The sequence below is a fragment of the Lutra lutra genome, chromosome 5 (assembly GCF_902655055.1).
Source record: "Lutra lutra chromosome 5, mLutLut1.2, whole genome shotgun sequence".
Taxonomy (NCBI): domain Eukaryota; kingdom Metazoa; phylum Chordata; class Mammalia; order Carnivora; family Mustelidae; genus Lutra; species Lutra lutra.
The window spans coordinates 21635831-21650249 of NC_062282.1; the positions used below are offsets into that span (position 1 = coordinate 21635831).

At 32.8% G+C, this 14419-nt stretch overlaps 1 protein-coding gene across 1 annotated transcript in view; it reads right to left on the minus strand.

The window, feature by feature from the left end:
• The window catches only part of CDH9 (cadherin 9), a 140516-nt gene that overhangs the window by 13113 nt on the left and 112984 nt on the right, over positions 1 to 14419 (minus strand). The window contains exons 4-7 of the mRNA XM_047730051.1: positions 13392 to 13511; positions 12641 to 12808; positions 10237 to 10424; positions 9036 to 9289 (exon numbers count right to left, since the gene is read on the minus strand). Coding sequence (XP_047586007.1) covers positions 9036 to 9289; positions 10237 to 10424; positions 12641 to 12808; positions 13392 to 13511 — 730 coding nt within the window. The remainder of the gene's footprint in view (positions 1 to 9035; positions 9290 to 10236; positions 10425 to 12640; positions 12809 to 13391; positions 13512 to 14419) is intronic.

The following is a 14419-nucleotide window of genomic DNA, read 5'->3' on the forward strand; positions in this document are numbered from 1 at the left end:
GGGAGCCTGACTGACGCAGGGTTCGATCCCACTGGGATCATGACCTGAGCTTAAGGCAGACACTTAACCAACTGAGGCATATAGGCACCCCTATATAATTTATCTCAAATATGGAATAGATAAAAGCTTTACATAGTTGGTTTTAGGTTCCTTTCTGTACCTAGTCTCAAAATATAAAAACTTGTCCTTTGGAAGGGTTGTGCGGTGGGCAATAGAGCCACAGAAAAATGGTGGTATCTTCTCACTTTTTCAATAATCATAATTGTAATTTTCCTACATGGTGTTATGAGAAAATTGGGGAGATTTTTGATATTTGGTCAAATTATTGATTATATGATATATGGTCACTGCTGAAAAGTAGCTATACTTCTGGTGTGGGAACTCCTAATGAGATAGAAGGTAACTAGAAGGTAGATACAAAAATAAATATATAAAATACACGTGGTGTATATGTATATCTCCTAGAAGCAAAATTTATATCAGGTTTTAACCAGCAATTCATTGTCACACAAGGATCTGAAAGCTTATTAAAAAAATAACTATTAATGTACTAAAATTGAGGATGGCAGTCATGTTAAATTTTCTCTTCTAAATCTCTATTGCTTAATAAATGCTGACATGGAAAAAAGTACAGTGCTTCCTATCTCTAGGTGTCAAACCTCATACAATTTTAGTTCCTAACATGGGCTAGGAAAGCCAGTAGAACATGTTTAAATGTTCTGTTTTACTTAAATAATTAAATACTTTCACCAAATTCTGCTAATGAATAAAACAAACCTAAAATGAATGCAAAGAAAGCAGTGCGAAAAAAAAAAAAATATATATATATATATAACTCAACCACATCTATGTATTGAGTGGAATTCAATTTATAATATTTGCCTGAATATATTTCTTTTGATTGTTGGAAAAGTCAGTAGCTAGCCATTATCTGCTATGGCTAATCAGACATTGGATTTTTTTCCTACTGTTAGCATTAAAGATCAAAATGAAAAATAAAATTCCTTTGTACTCATTGTTACTTGCCCTGGAGATTAGCATGGGGCTTTCTATGGTTGAGGAATAGATAACAATTCTAACTTTATACAAGTGCAGCTTTGACATGCTTGAAGCTTATGTGGCGTCAGAATAAGTTTCTGACTATCCTATTTGTAGATTCGATCTTGAAAGGTACCACTTTCCAAGTGAAGAATTCATGGTGAAGAACCACTTCGACAATTTAGAAATGGCTCACTTTAACACGAACACTGAACACTTCCAGGTATATATTCAGAAATTTGCCCTAGTGCAAATGATGTCTCACAATTTCTCAAAGCCCAGTGATAACTGTCTTTTGTTCAGCAGCCCATATTCTGTTTTCGACACAGAATGGGACATTCTGGTTTACCTATTAGTAATAAATACACTGGATTTCTGCAGATGACCAGAAAGAGCTTGATAAACAACACAGGATAAACAACAAGGACAAAGCTATCTTCATATTCCAGCAGATGGCCTATTAAAACACTACTATTTTATTCATCTCCTTACATTTAATTTTGATCAGTTAATTAAACAAAATAAAGGCTGCTGGCATAATTTCTTAAGTGAAACAAGATCTGCAGAAACAGCAAATAAATGCGAAAGAGCACAAGAGAACTGACCCTGTGGAAGCTGAACTCTGCTTCAGTTTGTTTGCTTTTCATTTTTCATGTTCTACCGTTAAGAATCCAACACATATCAGATCCCTGTATTTTCATCTATCACAATAAAACACGTAAATTAAATTGCAAACACCAGAACAAATCAGTAGTATGCAGAAATGTGTCAGGGGTAGTACTTCTCTTCCTTTACTGAATGCCACATACATCTTCCACCCACTAAGTCAGTATTATTACACTATTAATTTGCTCTTTCCTTTCCAGCTACTGCATTCCAGAAATGTGTTTTCTATGTACGAACTATGAAACTTTCATTGCTCTTCAAAAAGAGAATGTGACTATATAGTAGCAATATTTGAGCAACAGTTGCTCAAATTTTAGCAACTATTGAGCTCAACTATTGAGCAATAGTTGCTCAAAATAGTTGCTCAAAAGTTGCTCAATATTGAGCAATAGTTCGATTTTTTTTCAAATTAATGGCATGATTTTTAAATAATCATCATTTTTAAATAAATGAATATTATTTTACTCTCTCTAATAAAATCAGAGTATTAGAATATTAGAGGAACACTGACACACACACACACACACACACACACACACACACCCATACAAACATCCATTTATTCACTCATTTCAGTTTAGGGCAGAATCATGTACATTTATTAAAGCATAAAAGCATTTCTTTCCAGCAAGTTTTTTGTGTACTTAACTTCTCAGTTTGACTGTGGTAGAAAAAATTTCTTCTAAAATTTGCTGAACTTTAAATATGTTGAGCATAAAATAGGTGTGAAATGAGACAACATGTTCTTTCAGAACCTGTAAAGCTATAATCAACCCTATAACTTGGGAAATCCATGATTACTAATGAGGTGAAGCAGAGCTGACAACAGCCGCTAATTGTAATCATAATCTCATGTTGCAAGCGGCAGATGTATTTCAGGAAATATGTTTGATGAACAGATTTACTGGTGAGTGAGAAATAGTTCCTAAGATTTCCCTGGAAAATATTTCTGCATGTTGCTTATCGTGGCCCATTTCTGCTGTGGGGATCAATCCTCCTTCTAAATTCTATAGGAGCAAATGAAAGTGTCGCATATTACATGTTGTCTCCTTGTTCAATTATTGCTAGTTTCTCACACTGTAGTAAGATATCTAAAGGTTTTGTGTGTGTGTGTGTGCATATTTTTTTATATAAACAGGAACCAGCCTGTCCTTATCCTGAGGAAATTCCAGATATAGGAAGGGATATATCTGCATAGACTGGGTGGGTTATGTATCCATATCTATTTCTATATCTGTATCTGTATCAATCTGTATCTATATCTAATCCATATATATGTATACATATATACATTTTATATATATATATATGATATATATAGATTGATAGACTGCAACCAAATTTCCAGCAATCATGTATCCCCTACACAACAGTGTGTTATTTATACAATAGAAGTTTATTGAGAAGGTTAATGGCATTATCAAATATTTACAATTAATAAAAATACATAAACCTATATGTATATTATAATGATCTCTACTTACTAAAGTTAGTTAGGTGATTGATAAATGGAAACTTTCAATACCTAGTAAAAGTAGAGTAAAATACCACTGAAGTATCTATTGAGAGAACAATTTAATAGATGTCTTCTTCACTACAAAACTTCCTATGCAAGAGTGACTAAATTATATAACTAAAAACATGTTTTAAAAATATTTTGAATGTCCCTTTTTAGCAACTGTAAAATAACAAGGAATGGATTTACTAGTCCCCCCTACACACGTGCGCGCGCACACACACACACCACTAACACTAAATGAAATATATGAAACTAAATGAAAATTATTTTTGAAGGATTACACACCAGCGAACAATGACAATAATCCCAAAGAAAAGAGAGAGGATGTGATCCATAAAACTTCCGAGTTTGCTGCCAGGGAGAGATTCCAGACAATAATACAGGAAATGAGATCCCAGATGGAGTCTGTCAATCTCCTGCGTTCAAGCTGATAGTCCATGTAGAGGACAAAGTGTCTAGAATTTGAAAGGCTGAGTAATTCATGGGAGAGAGCTCCACAAAGCGGGAACTACTAAAATCTGAAGAAAATATAACTCAAGTTTTCAGCTAAGTTCTGATCAGAACATATTTGGATACAGCTAAAGTTGAAACAATAGAAGTAATCAATCACAAGGATTAGGAGGGAGCAAAACTATGAACTGGCATGTTACTGGGAATAGTTCTGTTTCTACCAACCGAAGAGGAGAAATTCGTAACTCATGGGGCTTTGGTAGACTACCCAGGAAGGTCTTACTTGATTTACGGGGCAAAATTAGGTCTAGAAAAAGGGCCGCTAATAAAGCACAAAAGCCAGGTCCAAAAGATTAAGATGTTGTGAGTAATTTAAACACACATCCGAGGGGTGCCTGGATGGCTCAGTTAAGCGGTTGAGCATCTGCCTTTGGCTCAGGTCATGATCCCAGGATCCTGCTCAGCGGGGTGTTTGCTTCTCCCTCTGCCCCTCCTCCTCCCCCTGCTTGTGTGGACTCATTCTCTCCTCTCTCTCTCTCTCTCTCACTCATGCTATCTCTCAAATAAATGAAAAAAATTAAACACTTCTGAATGCAGCTCAAGAGTATATATGAAGACGTGAAGCTAAAAAAAAAAAAAAAGAAAATGCAAAGCTACTTAACACTAAACACAGTAAAACCACAGTGTTTGTCATCAAGTCAAAAATTACGGGCATGCAAAAAAACAAGAAAATATGACTGCCAGGAGAAATCTGTCAATCGAAAACAACCCAGAAATAATTCTTCCAGAGAAGAGATTATAATCTACGAAATGAAAAAATACTCTAGATATGATTAAAGCAGGTTAGTTATTGAAAGAGAAAAAGATTAATAAACGTGAAGATGAAGATGAATGGGAACGATTTAAAATGGCTAAAAGTGAAAAAAAGAAGATAAACAGCACCTGTGCACTGTATTGCACATATAGGAGACCTAGCATAATTATAATTAAGTGCCCTTAAAGAGAAGAATATAGGGCAAAAAATATTAAAGGGACTTGCTGGAAACTTTTCCAAGTTTGAGGAAAGCCATAAAAATCACAGATTCAGGAAGCTTTATAAACTTCAAGTACAAAATAGTTGAAGCATATTATAGAAAGTTACATCATAATCCAATTGCTAAAACCAGTGACAGAAGCTAAAAGCATCCTGTGACACAACTGAAAAGAAGAGAAAAATAAACATTAAGGACAATGCAAAATTTTTATTGTATTGGTACAAAAACCAACAACACATCTAAAGGTGTACCTAGAGGGAAATTTATTTATCACTAAAATGCACTTATGAGAACAATAGCAGGTCTCAAATCAATGACCTCGGTTTCTGACTCAAAGACATAGACAAAAAGAGCAAATGAAACTCAATGTAAGAAGAAAAAAAGAATGAAGATTGGAGCAAAAAAGAGAAAACAAACTATTGAAAAACCAATATAACTTGTTCCTTGAGAAAATCAATCAACTAAAAAGTCTAGTCACGCTGGCCAACAAAAGAAAGAAAGTAGCTACAAATTAACAATATCACTAATGGCTATCATTACTAGAGTATCAAAAGGATAATATAAATATTATGAACAACTTTTTTCAACTGTGATGAAATTAAAAAATTCCCTGAATGATGAAGAAAAGGGGGGAAAAAAGCCAAACCAGGTCATGCAAGAATTAAGAAAACCTGAAGAGCCTTACAACTACTAAGGAAACAGAATTTATAGCTATAACTCATATAAGAAAGATAATGCAGTCCTTTGCTTTTAAATTCTGCTAAATGTTTAAGGAAAAATAACGTCAATTCTATGCAGACTCTCAAAAAAATTAAAAGAGCATCTTATACTTATTGACTGCATTGTGTGAGACAGTATTACCATGACACCAAACCCAAACAGACATTACATGAAAACCAAACTGTAAAATAATGTCCCCGTAAAAATAGGTGCAAAATTATTTTTAAACTTCAGTAAACTGAATTCAACAGTGTATAATGATTATAGTATAATGCGGCTAAGTGGCTTTTATCCCAGTAATACAGAGCTTGTTCAATATTTAAAAAATAAATCAAATAATACATCATTTTACTATATGGCCATCTCAGTAAACATAGAAAATACCATTTGACAAAATCCAAACTCTGTTCCTGATAAAAATACTTAGAACAAAAGGAATAGAATAAGTTGACCCTGCAGATGGCATCCCACTGAATGATGAAAGACTAAATGATTTCTTCATAAGACGAGGTAGAAGGGAAGGATTTCTGCTCTTATTACTTCTTCTTAACATCATTTTGGAGGTTTTTGCCAGTGCAATAAAGCAATAAAAAGAAATATAAAAAATGTTTTTTGTAGACATAAAAAACCACAAAACACAGCTGAAAACAATCCCTCTATAAGCAGAGAAAATATATTCTTTTGGGTTAATAGATTAAGTATCATTAGGATGGCATCAATTCTGTGTACATTACTCTACACACTTAACACAACTGAAATCAAAATTTTGTAGCAGTTGATCTATGAAAATAAAAAGGACCTGGAATTACCAAACTTAGAAAAGAAAAAAAAAAAGTTAAATGACAAATAATATTTAATTTCAAGACTTTTTATAAAGGTACAGAAAACTGTGATTTTGCAAACATAGATAAATACATAATTGGAATAGAAGAGAGAGTCCAGACTTAGACCCATATATACATGTGCAATTGAATTTTAACAATGGTGGGAAGGCTATTCAGTGACAAGAATAGTTTTTGCAACTCATGATGCTAGAAACGTTGGGGATCCATATACTAAAAAGCAAAAGAACTTTGATCCATACCTCATACAATAGAAAGTTAACTTAAAATAAATCATAGATGTAAATATAATACTGAAAACAGTAATCTTCCAGAAGAAAACACGGAATAAGAATTCTGGAATCAGGCAGACGTTTTGTATATAAGGCACTCAAAGCTCAATCCATAAATTAAAAGTTAATAAATTAGATTTTGTCAAAATTGAGAGTTTTGAAAGTTTATGGGAATGTAAATACAGGGCACTAACTGAGAGAAAATATTTGTAAATCACATATCTGATAAAGGACTTGTATCCATTGTGTGAGGTGGGTGCGTGTGTAGGTATGTGTGTGTAGGTATCTCCAAATCGATAATAAAGAAGTAACAGTAAAATCTAAGCAAGTAGTGAATAAATCCTTCATCAGAGAACACGTATGAGTGGCACCTTAAGCGCACAGAAAATGTTCAACATCGTTGGTCACATAGCCAATAAGACACTATTATACACCTATTCGAATGGCTGCGATTAAAAAGGCTTACTTTTTATGGTCCAGTCATAACTCTAATAGGTATTTACTCAAGAAAAGTGAAAAACATGTAACTATGCAAATTCTGATGCACAAATGTTTGCATATATACTAAAGTACAAATGTATATAAAGGTATTGCAATTTCCAAGTATTTGAAACAACTCCAAACTGATCAGTGAACAGATAAGCAGATTGTGGCATGTCTGAACAATGGAATACTTTTCAGCAGTAGGAGGGATAAACTATTAATGCACATAACAACATGGAAAAATCTCAATATAGTTATGTAAGTAAAACAAGTTAGACAACAGAGAATACTTTATGATTGTGTTTATACAAATTCAAGAAAACCCAATCTAATCTAATCTAATCTATATTGACAGAAACTTGATCAGTGTCTGCCTGGGGGTTGGAGGATGGGTTTTAGGAAGTTTGGGAGGGAGGTATTAAAAAGTACATGAGCAAACTTGGGGGGTAAGATATATGTTCATTATCTTGATTTTGCTGATGTTTTAGTGGGCATATGAATATACAAAAGTTGATCAAATCATACAAATTAAAGTTGTGCAGTTTATTGTTAGTCAGTAATACCTCAATACATGTGTTTAAAAAGAATAAAAAGGCTGTAATTTTCTAAGTTAACATGTCTATAGTTGGAACTTATGAAATTCCCTATTGTGGGCAATGGGAAAAATGAAAGGAAACTAGACCAAATTTTGAGGGACAAAAACCATGTTTCACCTTTTGCATTATTTTGTCCCTGAGGGATCTGCCTTGTATAACTGAAGTCAGTCCAATTAGTCTACAAATGAGGAACATTATATTAATTATCTCTAATTAGTAAACAGGTCATTAAGAAAGAAGGGTATGTCTGCCAAAGAACTGGCTATGCATTCGGATCAACAATAGTTTGAATCCTCAGTCTGTTTGTTTGTGTACTGTGTGTCCTTTAACCCTTCGCATCTCAATTTATTCTTGTATAAAATTTGGGTGATAACAATTATACCTGCCTAATAAAGTTATGGTGAGGCTTAACTGAGCTAATAAATATAAATCTCTTTAGACTCTCTAGCTTATAGCAAGTGCTCAATAAATGGTAACAGTAACTTTACAGAGGAAGGGATGGGCAAAATGTGTGATGGTCTGGTATCATGAATTTAATGCCACAGTTGGATATAGCTACCCATCTTCACCCACCCAGCCTATCCATTTATAACTATATTTGCATTCCCTTTAAGAACCACACGTAGTAATCACTTAAGATTGCAGAATATTTGAAAGTTTTGAAAAGGTTAATACAATTTTAAACTTGGGGAAAGTATCACACTATACTTCATAATACCATATTAATTTTAATGTTTGCAATTCTCAAATATCATTTTTTCTTTACTAATTCTCTGTTATTATTAGAATATAATTGACATTCTATTTTTTCCCAAAATTTTAATAAATGGTATGCTGAGTAATTGTTTTTAAAGGAGACACCAGTATTGCACTGTATGTTAACTGACTAGAATTTAAATAAAAAGTTAAAAAAAAAACAGTGTATAAACAAACAAAAAAGATTTTCCAACATTTTCAAATTACCTCTTCATAACATTTCTAGAACAATGTTCTTCTGATTTATTTGTTTAGATCACTTATTATTGGACTACAATTTCTCCAAGAAAGACAATGAGATAAGAATCACAGTAGCTAAAGGATTAAAGTCATGGACTCTGGAGCCAGATGGCCTGATTCTCAAACCCAGCTTTGCCACCCACTAATTGTTTGGCAGGTTATTTAAATGCTTAGTACCTTAATCTTATCACCTGCAGACAGGTATAATAATCGGATCTACCTTGTAAAGTGATGAGTCAAACGCAATAAAATCACTTAGAAGGCAGTCCACCTAAGAGTTGGTGGTATGGAAGTGTTTAGTCTTGTTACTGTACTTGATCATACATAGTACAGCATCATTTTTTTTTTTCCACACATGCTTATAAATAGTGAAAAGATGATTATTTTTCTGTGGACTTAAAGTTTTACAAAATACTTACTTTATTAAATTGTTCATGGCATCTGGGTCATATGCTGTAACCTGTCCAATAATGCTGCCCTCCTTCACATCTTCATCTACTTCTATCAAGTAGAAAAGTTTACTGAACACAGGAGGCTCATCTACATCTTGCACAGATATTTTGACCACGGCTGTGTCTTTGAACGGTCCCAGATGTAGGAATCGTGGATCAGGGTGAGTGTTACTTGCATCCACTCTTAAAGTGTACAGCATTTTGTTTTCAAAATCTAAATTCTGATGTTAAATAAGAAAAATTAGTATGATATAACAGACATGACAATGGAAGACAATATTAAAATGTAATAACCGGCTCTGTTAATGGTACCGGTAAGTGTGGTTAAAAAACTTCCTCAATTATTGCTTTTTAGGTATATCAAATAAATCAGTAATTTTTTGTTTTGTCTTACACTTATTCATAGAGGGTAACTGAATATAATGGTATGTACATTAAGATCAATTCCCACTTGGTAATGCATTTCACATTTTGATGGTCACAGGCAAAATGTATTATCTAATGGACATATTGATTATTTATTATTATTATCAAAGTTATACAAAGTTAAAATCAGAGAAAATATAGAAAAAAAGTAGAGATTCAGCAAACTATTCATATAAATTGCTTCCTTAGTTCCAACATATCTAAAACCGTTATTTTAGAAAGAAAACCATATTTCATTAATCTGAACACTATGGAAAGCAAGATATGAATGAAAACAGAAAAATCATGAAATTAGAATTTAATCCACATTTCTCTGGATTATAGTATGTAAAGTTTCATAATATTCTCTCACACTGCATCCAACATAAAAAACATGCAGCATCTTCAGTTTTCATCAACTTAAAGAGGCTAATTTAAATATTTTGAAAAGTACATGAAGTAAAGTTATGGCTGCATGCCTATTTTTGGGGCCACAGAAAATGTAAAATAAGTACTTTTGAGGCCATCTAATCCTAGTTTGATCGTCTACTATAAGCAGTTAAGGTTTTGTATCACTTTTTAAGTGTCAGTGATGAAGTTGGTTTACTTATTTGATATGAAACTACAACCATACCCACTTCTATGAAAACTGGACAGTGTGTAAAGGATGGGAAAAATAAATGCTAGGCTTTTCTTCCCTTAACTGAAAAGCAAAAATAAACTGTAAGCGCTCAATGAAAAAATGAAGACAGCGTAAAGAAACCTGTTTGACAGTTATAATCCCTTCCTGTGTATCCTTGTCAGTGATGACATCAAACATGTCTGCTCCATCTCCTTCAGCAATGCTGTATTCCATCTCAGCATTTTCCCCCACATCAGGGTCATTGGCTTTTATCCTTCCAAGATGGGTTCCAAGAGGTACAGACTCGGGAGAATTAAATTGATACGTACCTGAAAATTAAATCAGAGATGTTTTGACATTTCGTCTTTAGATAACAAAAGTCTTCTTTCCTCTGCCTCTTTTACTTCAGTAAATTAACTTTAAATTGGGAGAGGTTTTCATCGTATTGAATTGGAATTGTAAACTGTCAAAAATTATAGGTTTATTAAGTTGGAAAAATAATTCATAAAGGCAGAACACTGTCATTTTGTAAATGAGAAATAAAAGTTCAGGATTAAGTGAACGTTCCTAGGTTATTTAGAAAGTAGATGGTAGACATGTTATTAGAATCCAGAACTTTTGCTCAAGAGGGCTAGAAAACTGACCATTTACTACATATCTAGAGCCTTCAGTATTATCATTATATATATTTTACCTGTATTTTTCTTTAAATTACTTCAAAAACATGGACTTATTCTTCTATCCTAAGTCAGGGATAGAAAGTTAAATCCATACACAGGAACTTTCCTTCCTTCCTGTCTTCCTTTTTCCCTCCCTCCCTCCCTTCCTTCTTCTTTTGATTCTTAACACCTTTAAGTGGTATATGAATGTTTCTATTTCCTATAGTTTTCAGCCAGTCATTATATTGCATTGTGCTGTCCTTGAAAGGATTTTAGTTTGTGACTTTTTATTCAAAAGACAATGAGAAAAAGTTACAAAAAGAGTTAACGAAAGTTAGAATTGTTTTTAAACGTTTTTTTTTTAATTTCTTTTCAGCGTAACAGAATTCATTGTTTATGCACCACACCCAGTGCTCCATGCAATACGTGCCCTCCGTAATACCCACCATATTTTTAAACATTTAATATGTGCTGAACTCTGCATAAGGAAAGGCTCTCTATATTAATTTATTTAATTCTAACACTAGTCCTCATAAGACCAAGGTAGCAGGTACATGATCTTCAAGGATAGGGCTCAAGGAAATCATCTTATGAAATTGAGAAACGCAGGATTAATAACTAAGTCTCTCTGACTTCAAAGTCTATATTCTTCCCAATTTTCTTGGTGATAAAGAAGGACTTCCAAATACAACTGCCTGCATTGGAATTCTTATTACTGGGCAAGTTCAATTCTCTAACCCTTGATTTCTATAAGAATAGGGTGATAATGACAGGAATTAGCTCACAGGGTTGTTTTTTTTTTTTTTTTAATGAGAATTAAATGAAATTATGTCCTTAATATGTTTACTCCATGGCTAGTTCTTAAATGTTTTTATTATTACTATAATAGTTCTACACCTTTTGCTAAGATATAATAGATCATGGAATTATAGAGTGGCAAACCATTTGAGAATTCAAGTCATACTCTTTCAGTTTATATTTAAGGAAACTGAATGTGAAGTGTAGATTTATGATAATTAAGCTTTTTATTTATATCCTTAGCAAACTTTTTAAAAACATTTATCGGATGTATATGTCAAACATCCAAAGTTGAATCATCAAATGTTTTAAATTTGTCTAGTTTGGAAAATACTCTCATGTATTGGATTCAGTATCATAAATTTAAATTTGAGACCCTTTCATTGAACATTTCAAAAATAGGGCCCTTTATATTTTTATTCACTGCAAAAAGGAAACATTCCCAGCAAAGGATTAGAATCTGTTTTTATGGGAACTCATGGCATGGAAAGCATCTATGGTTTAACATACATGCCTAAAATGGTGATGACTAAAGGGGTATTGACTAATTTAATCTTTATAAATATGTAACAGATATTAGCAAACTTTAACATGTCTTGATGACATCAGAACTAAGATATGCCATAATTCGATGAGCCATTTAGAAAAACAAATCCTACCAATTAAACCCGAATTGCCTTGATTTTGATATAGTATATGATTTCGGAGACTTTAAAACATTGAGTATGTGTTTTAGAATCAGCTGTATGTAATAAAAAATAAATAAGTAAATAAATAAATAAGAGTGTATTATTCTTATATACAGATAAGATAACCGATAAGACAAGTGACAGACATGAATTTGAAACCAGGCAGTCAGAATTGAGAGTCCACACTGTGAACCATAAAAGATATAAGAAAAAGATTGGATGATCATAGTGAATATTGGGAAATCAATTTTTGGAAATTGTGATATTTTGTCAGGGGGACTGGTTGTGGATTTGCCTTTCTTCATAAACTAATAGTGAAAATACTCGTACAAGTATTAGCCTCTGTTCATAGTGTGTTGGAGTAGGCTTCCAACATGAGATAAATAAAACCTTCCTTACTCTGGGGAAATCGAGGAGGATTGTTGTTGACATCCGTCAGAGTGATGTTTACTGTGGTGGTTCCAGAAAGGCCTCCCATCTGGCCGCCCATGTCTTTGGCTTGTATAACCACTTGGTACTGCTCTTTATTTTCTCTGCTCATGTCTGGAAGTGCAGTTTTTATTATGCCTTTTAGAGAAAGTAGACAAATATTTTACAATTCAATAATTGAGTTTTAAGATTAACCTATGCAAGATCTATTTTACAGAAGTTCGTCATAACAAACAGATAAAAAGTTGGTGTACCTAAATGTATGAAATCCATAAATATTAAATTGTAATTGACAGAACAGAAAGAAATCTTCCACTGGTTGTTGTACAGGGAATGAGTTTGCTAAATCAATTTAATTATCTTTTTGATTAAGAAAATTAACTTCATCCAGAAATCTTCAGATTAATAAGCGTGCTTGATTTTGATGATCGTCACATTCCTTGGGTTTTGAGTATTTCCTATGACACGCAAAGTCCTAAATCTCTGAAGTTTTGGATTTGGTGTCATGAATTTAAATTCAGTAAGTAATAGTCTCAAAAGCTAACAGTTCAAATAATCTACATAAATAATATGAAATTTGCTTTTATTTCCATGGAATACCTGTAGGGAATAAATGAAAGCATGATGCTGAATCAATAGCTTTTAAAATACAGGAAAATCTATATTTTTTGCATCCAGATGCATTATAACGTGAGAAAGAGACCATCTTAAAGGTTATTACCTGATTCTGGGTCCACTGAGAAATATGGCTGTCCTTGCAGTATGCTGTAGACCACTTTGGCACTGTTCCCATAGTTGGCATCATCTGCATCTGTCGCCGTCACTTGTATAACTGATGTACCTACACGAATCCCCACCCAAACACAAACACCTAAATACTTCCAACTTTGAAAACTGTCTTTCTGAAAAATTACTGCTAGTCGTGTGGTGTGTTAGAGACAATGGTATATATTTAAACAAAATTTTTTAAGGGATGCTGCCTCAAAAAACCCACACTTTTCTTTTTCATTCCTTTTTTAAAATTTCAATATCCCTTAATTTTATGGTTTGAGCTATCTGAAAAAAAATCAGCAAACTATTTTATCATAAAAATGAACATAATGAAACGAATGCCCTGCACTTTTAGTTGATCAAAAATAGTGTAAGGAAACATTTTTCACTGAATACAATGCCAATGCAATTTTCAATGAATGCAGTTACTGCTAACTGAAAATGTGTATTCGAAGATAAAATCAGCATTGGTAACACTCAGGCTGCTTCTTGCTCTGGTAAGTTAACTGTATATTGTAAATAGAATAAAAAAATAGAGGGGCCCTATTTTAATAAAAAACAAACCGACATAAAATTGACCTGTAATTTTTGTGTGCTTGAGATATAAATGATTATTAAGCATCTGTGTCTCCCTATAAAATGTAGTTACCAAAGTCATATATGTTTGTATTTATTGGTATGCTACCTATTATTTGCTGCACATAATGAAATTAGTAGATACTTCCCCTCAAAATTAAGAAAGTATACAGTTCTGTCACATACAAGAATGTAATTTAATACTAATATCTGTTTAATTTTATTTTATAAAACTTAAACCATTCTCTTTTTACTTTATCATAAATTGTCTTTAAAAGATAAAAGGATTTTTTAGGTGCTAATTTCAGGAGCTTAAAGTAATGGGCTTTTCTAATATTTCTCTAATTACTATAAAGATTCAAAGTATGATTGTAAAACTACTATTAACTAAAGCCTACTATG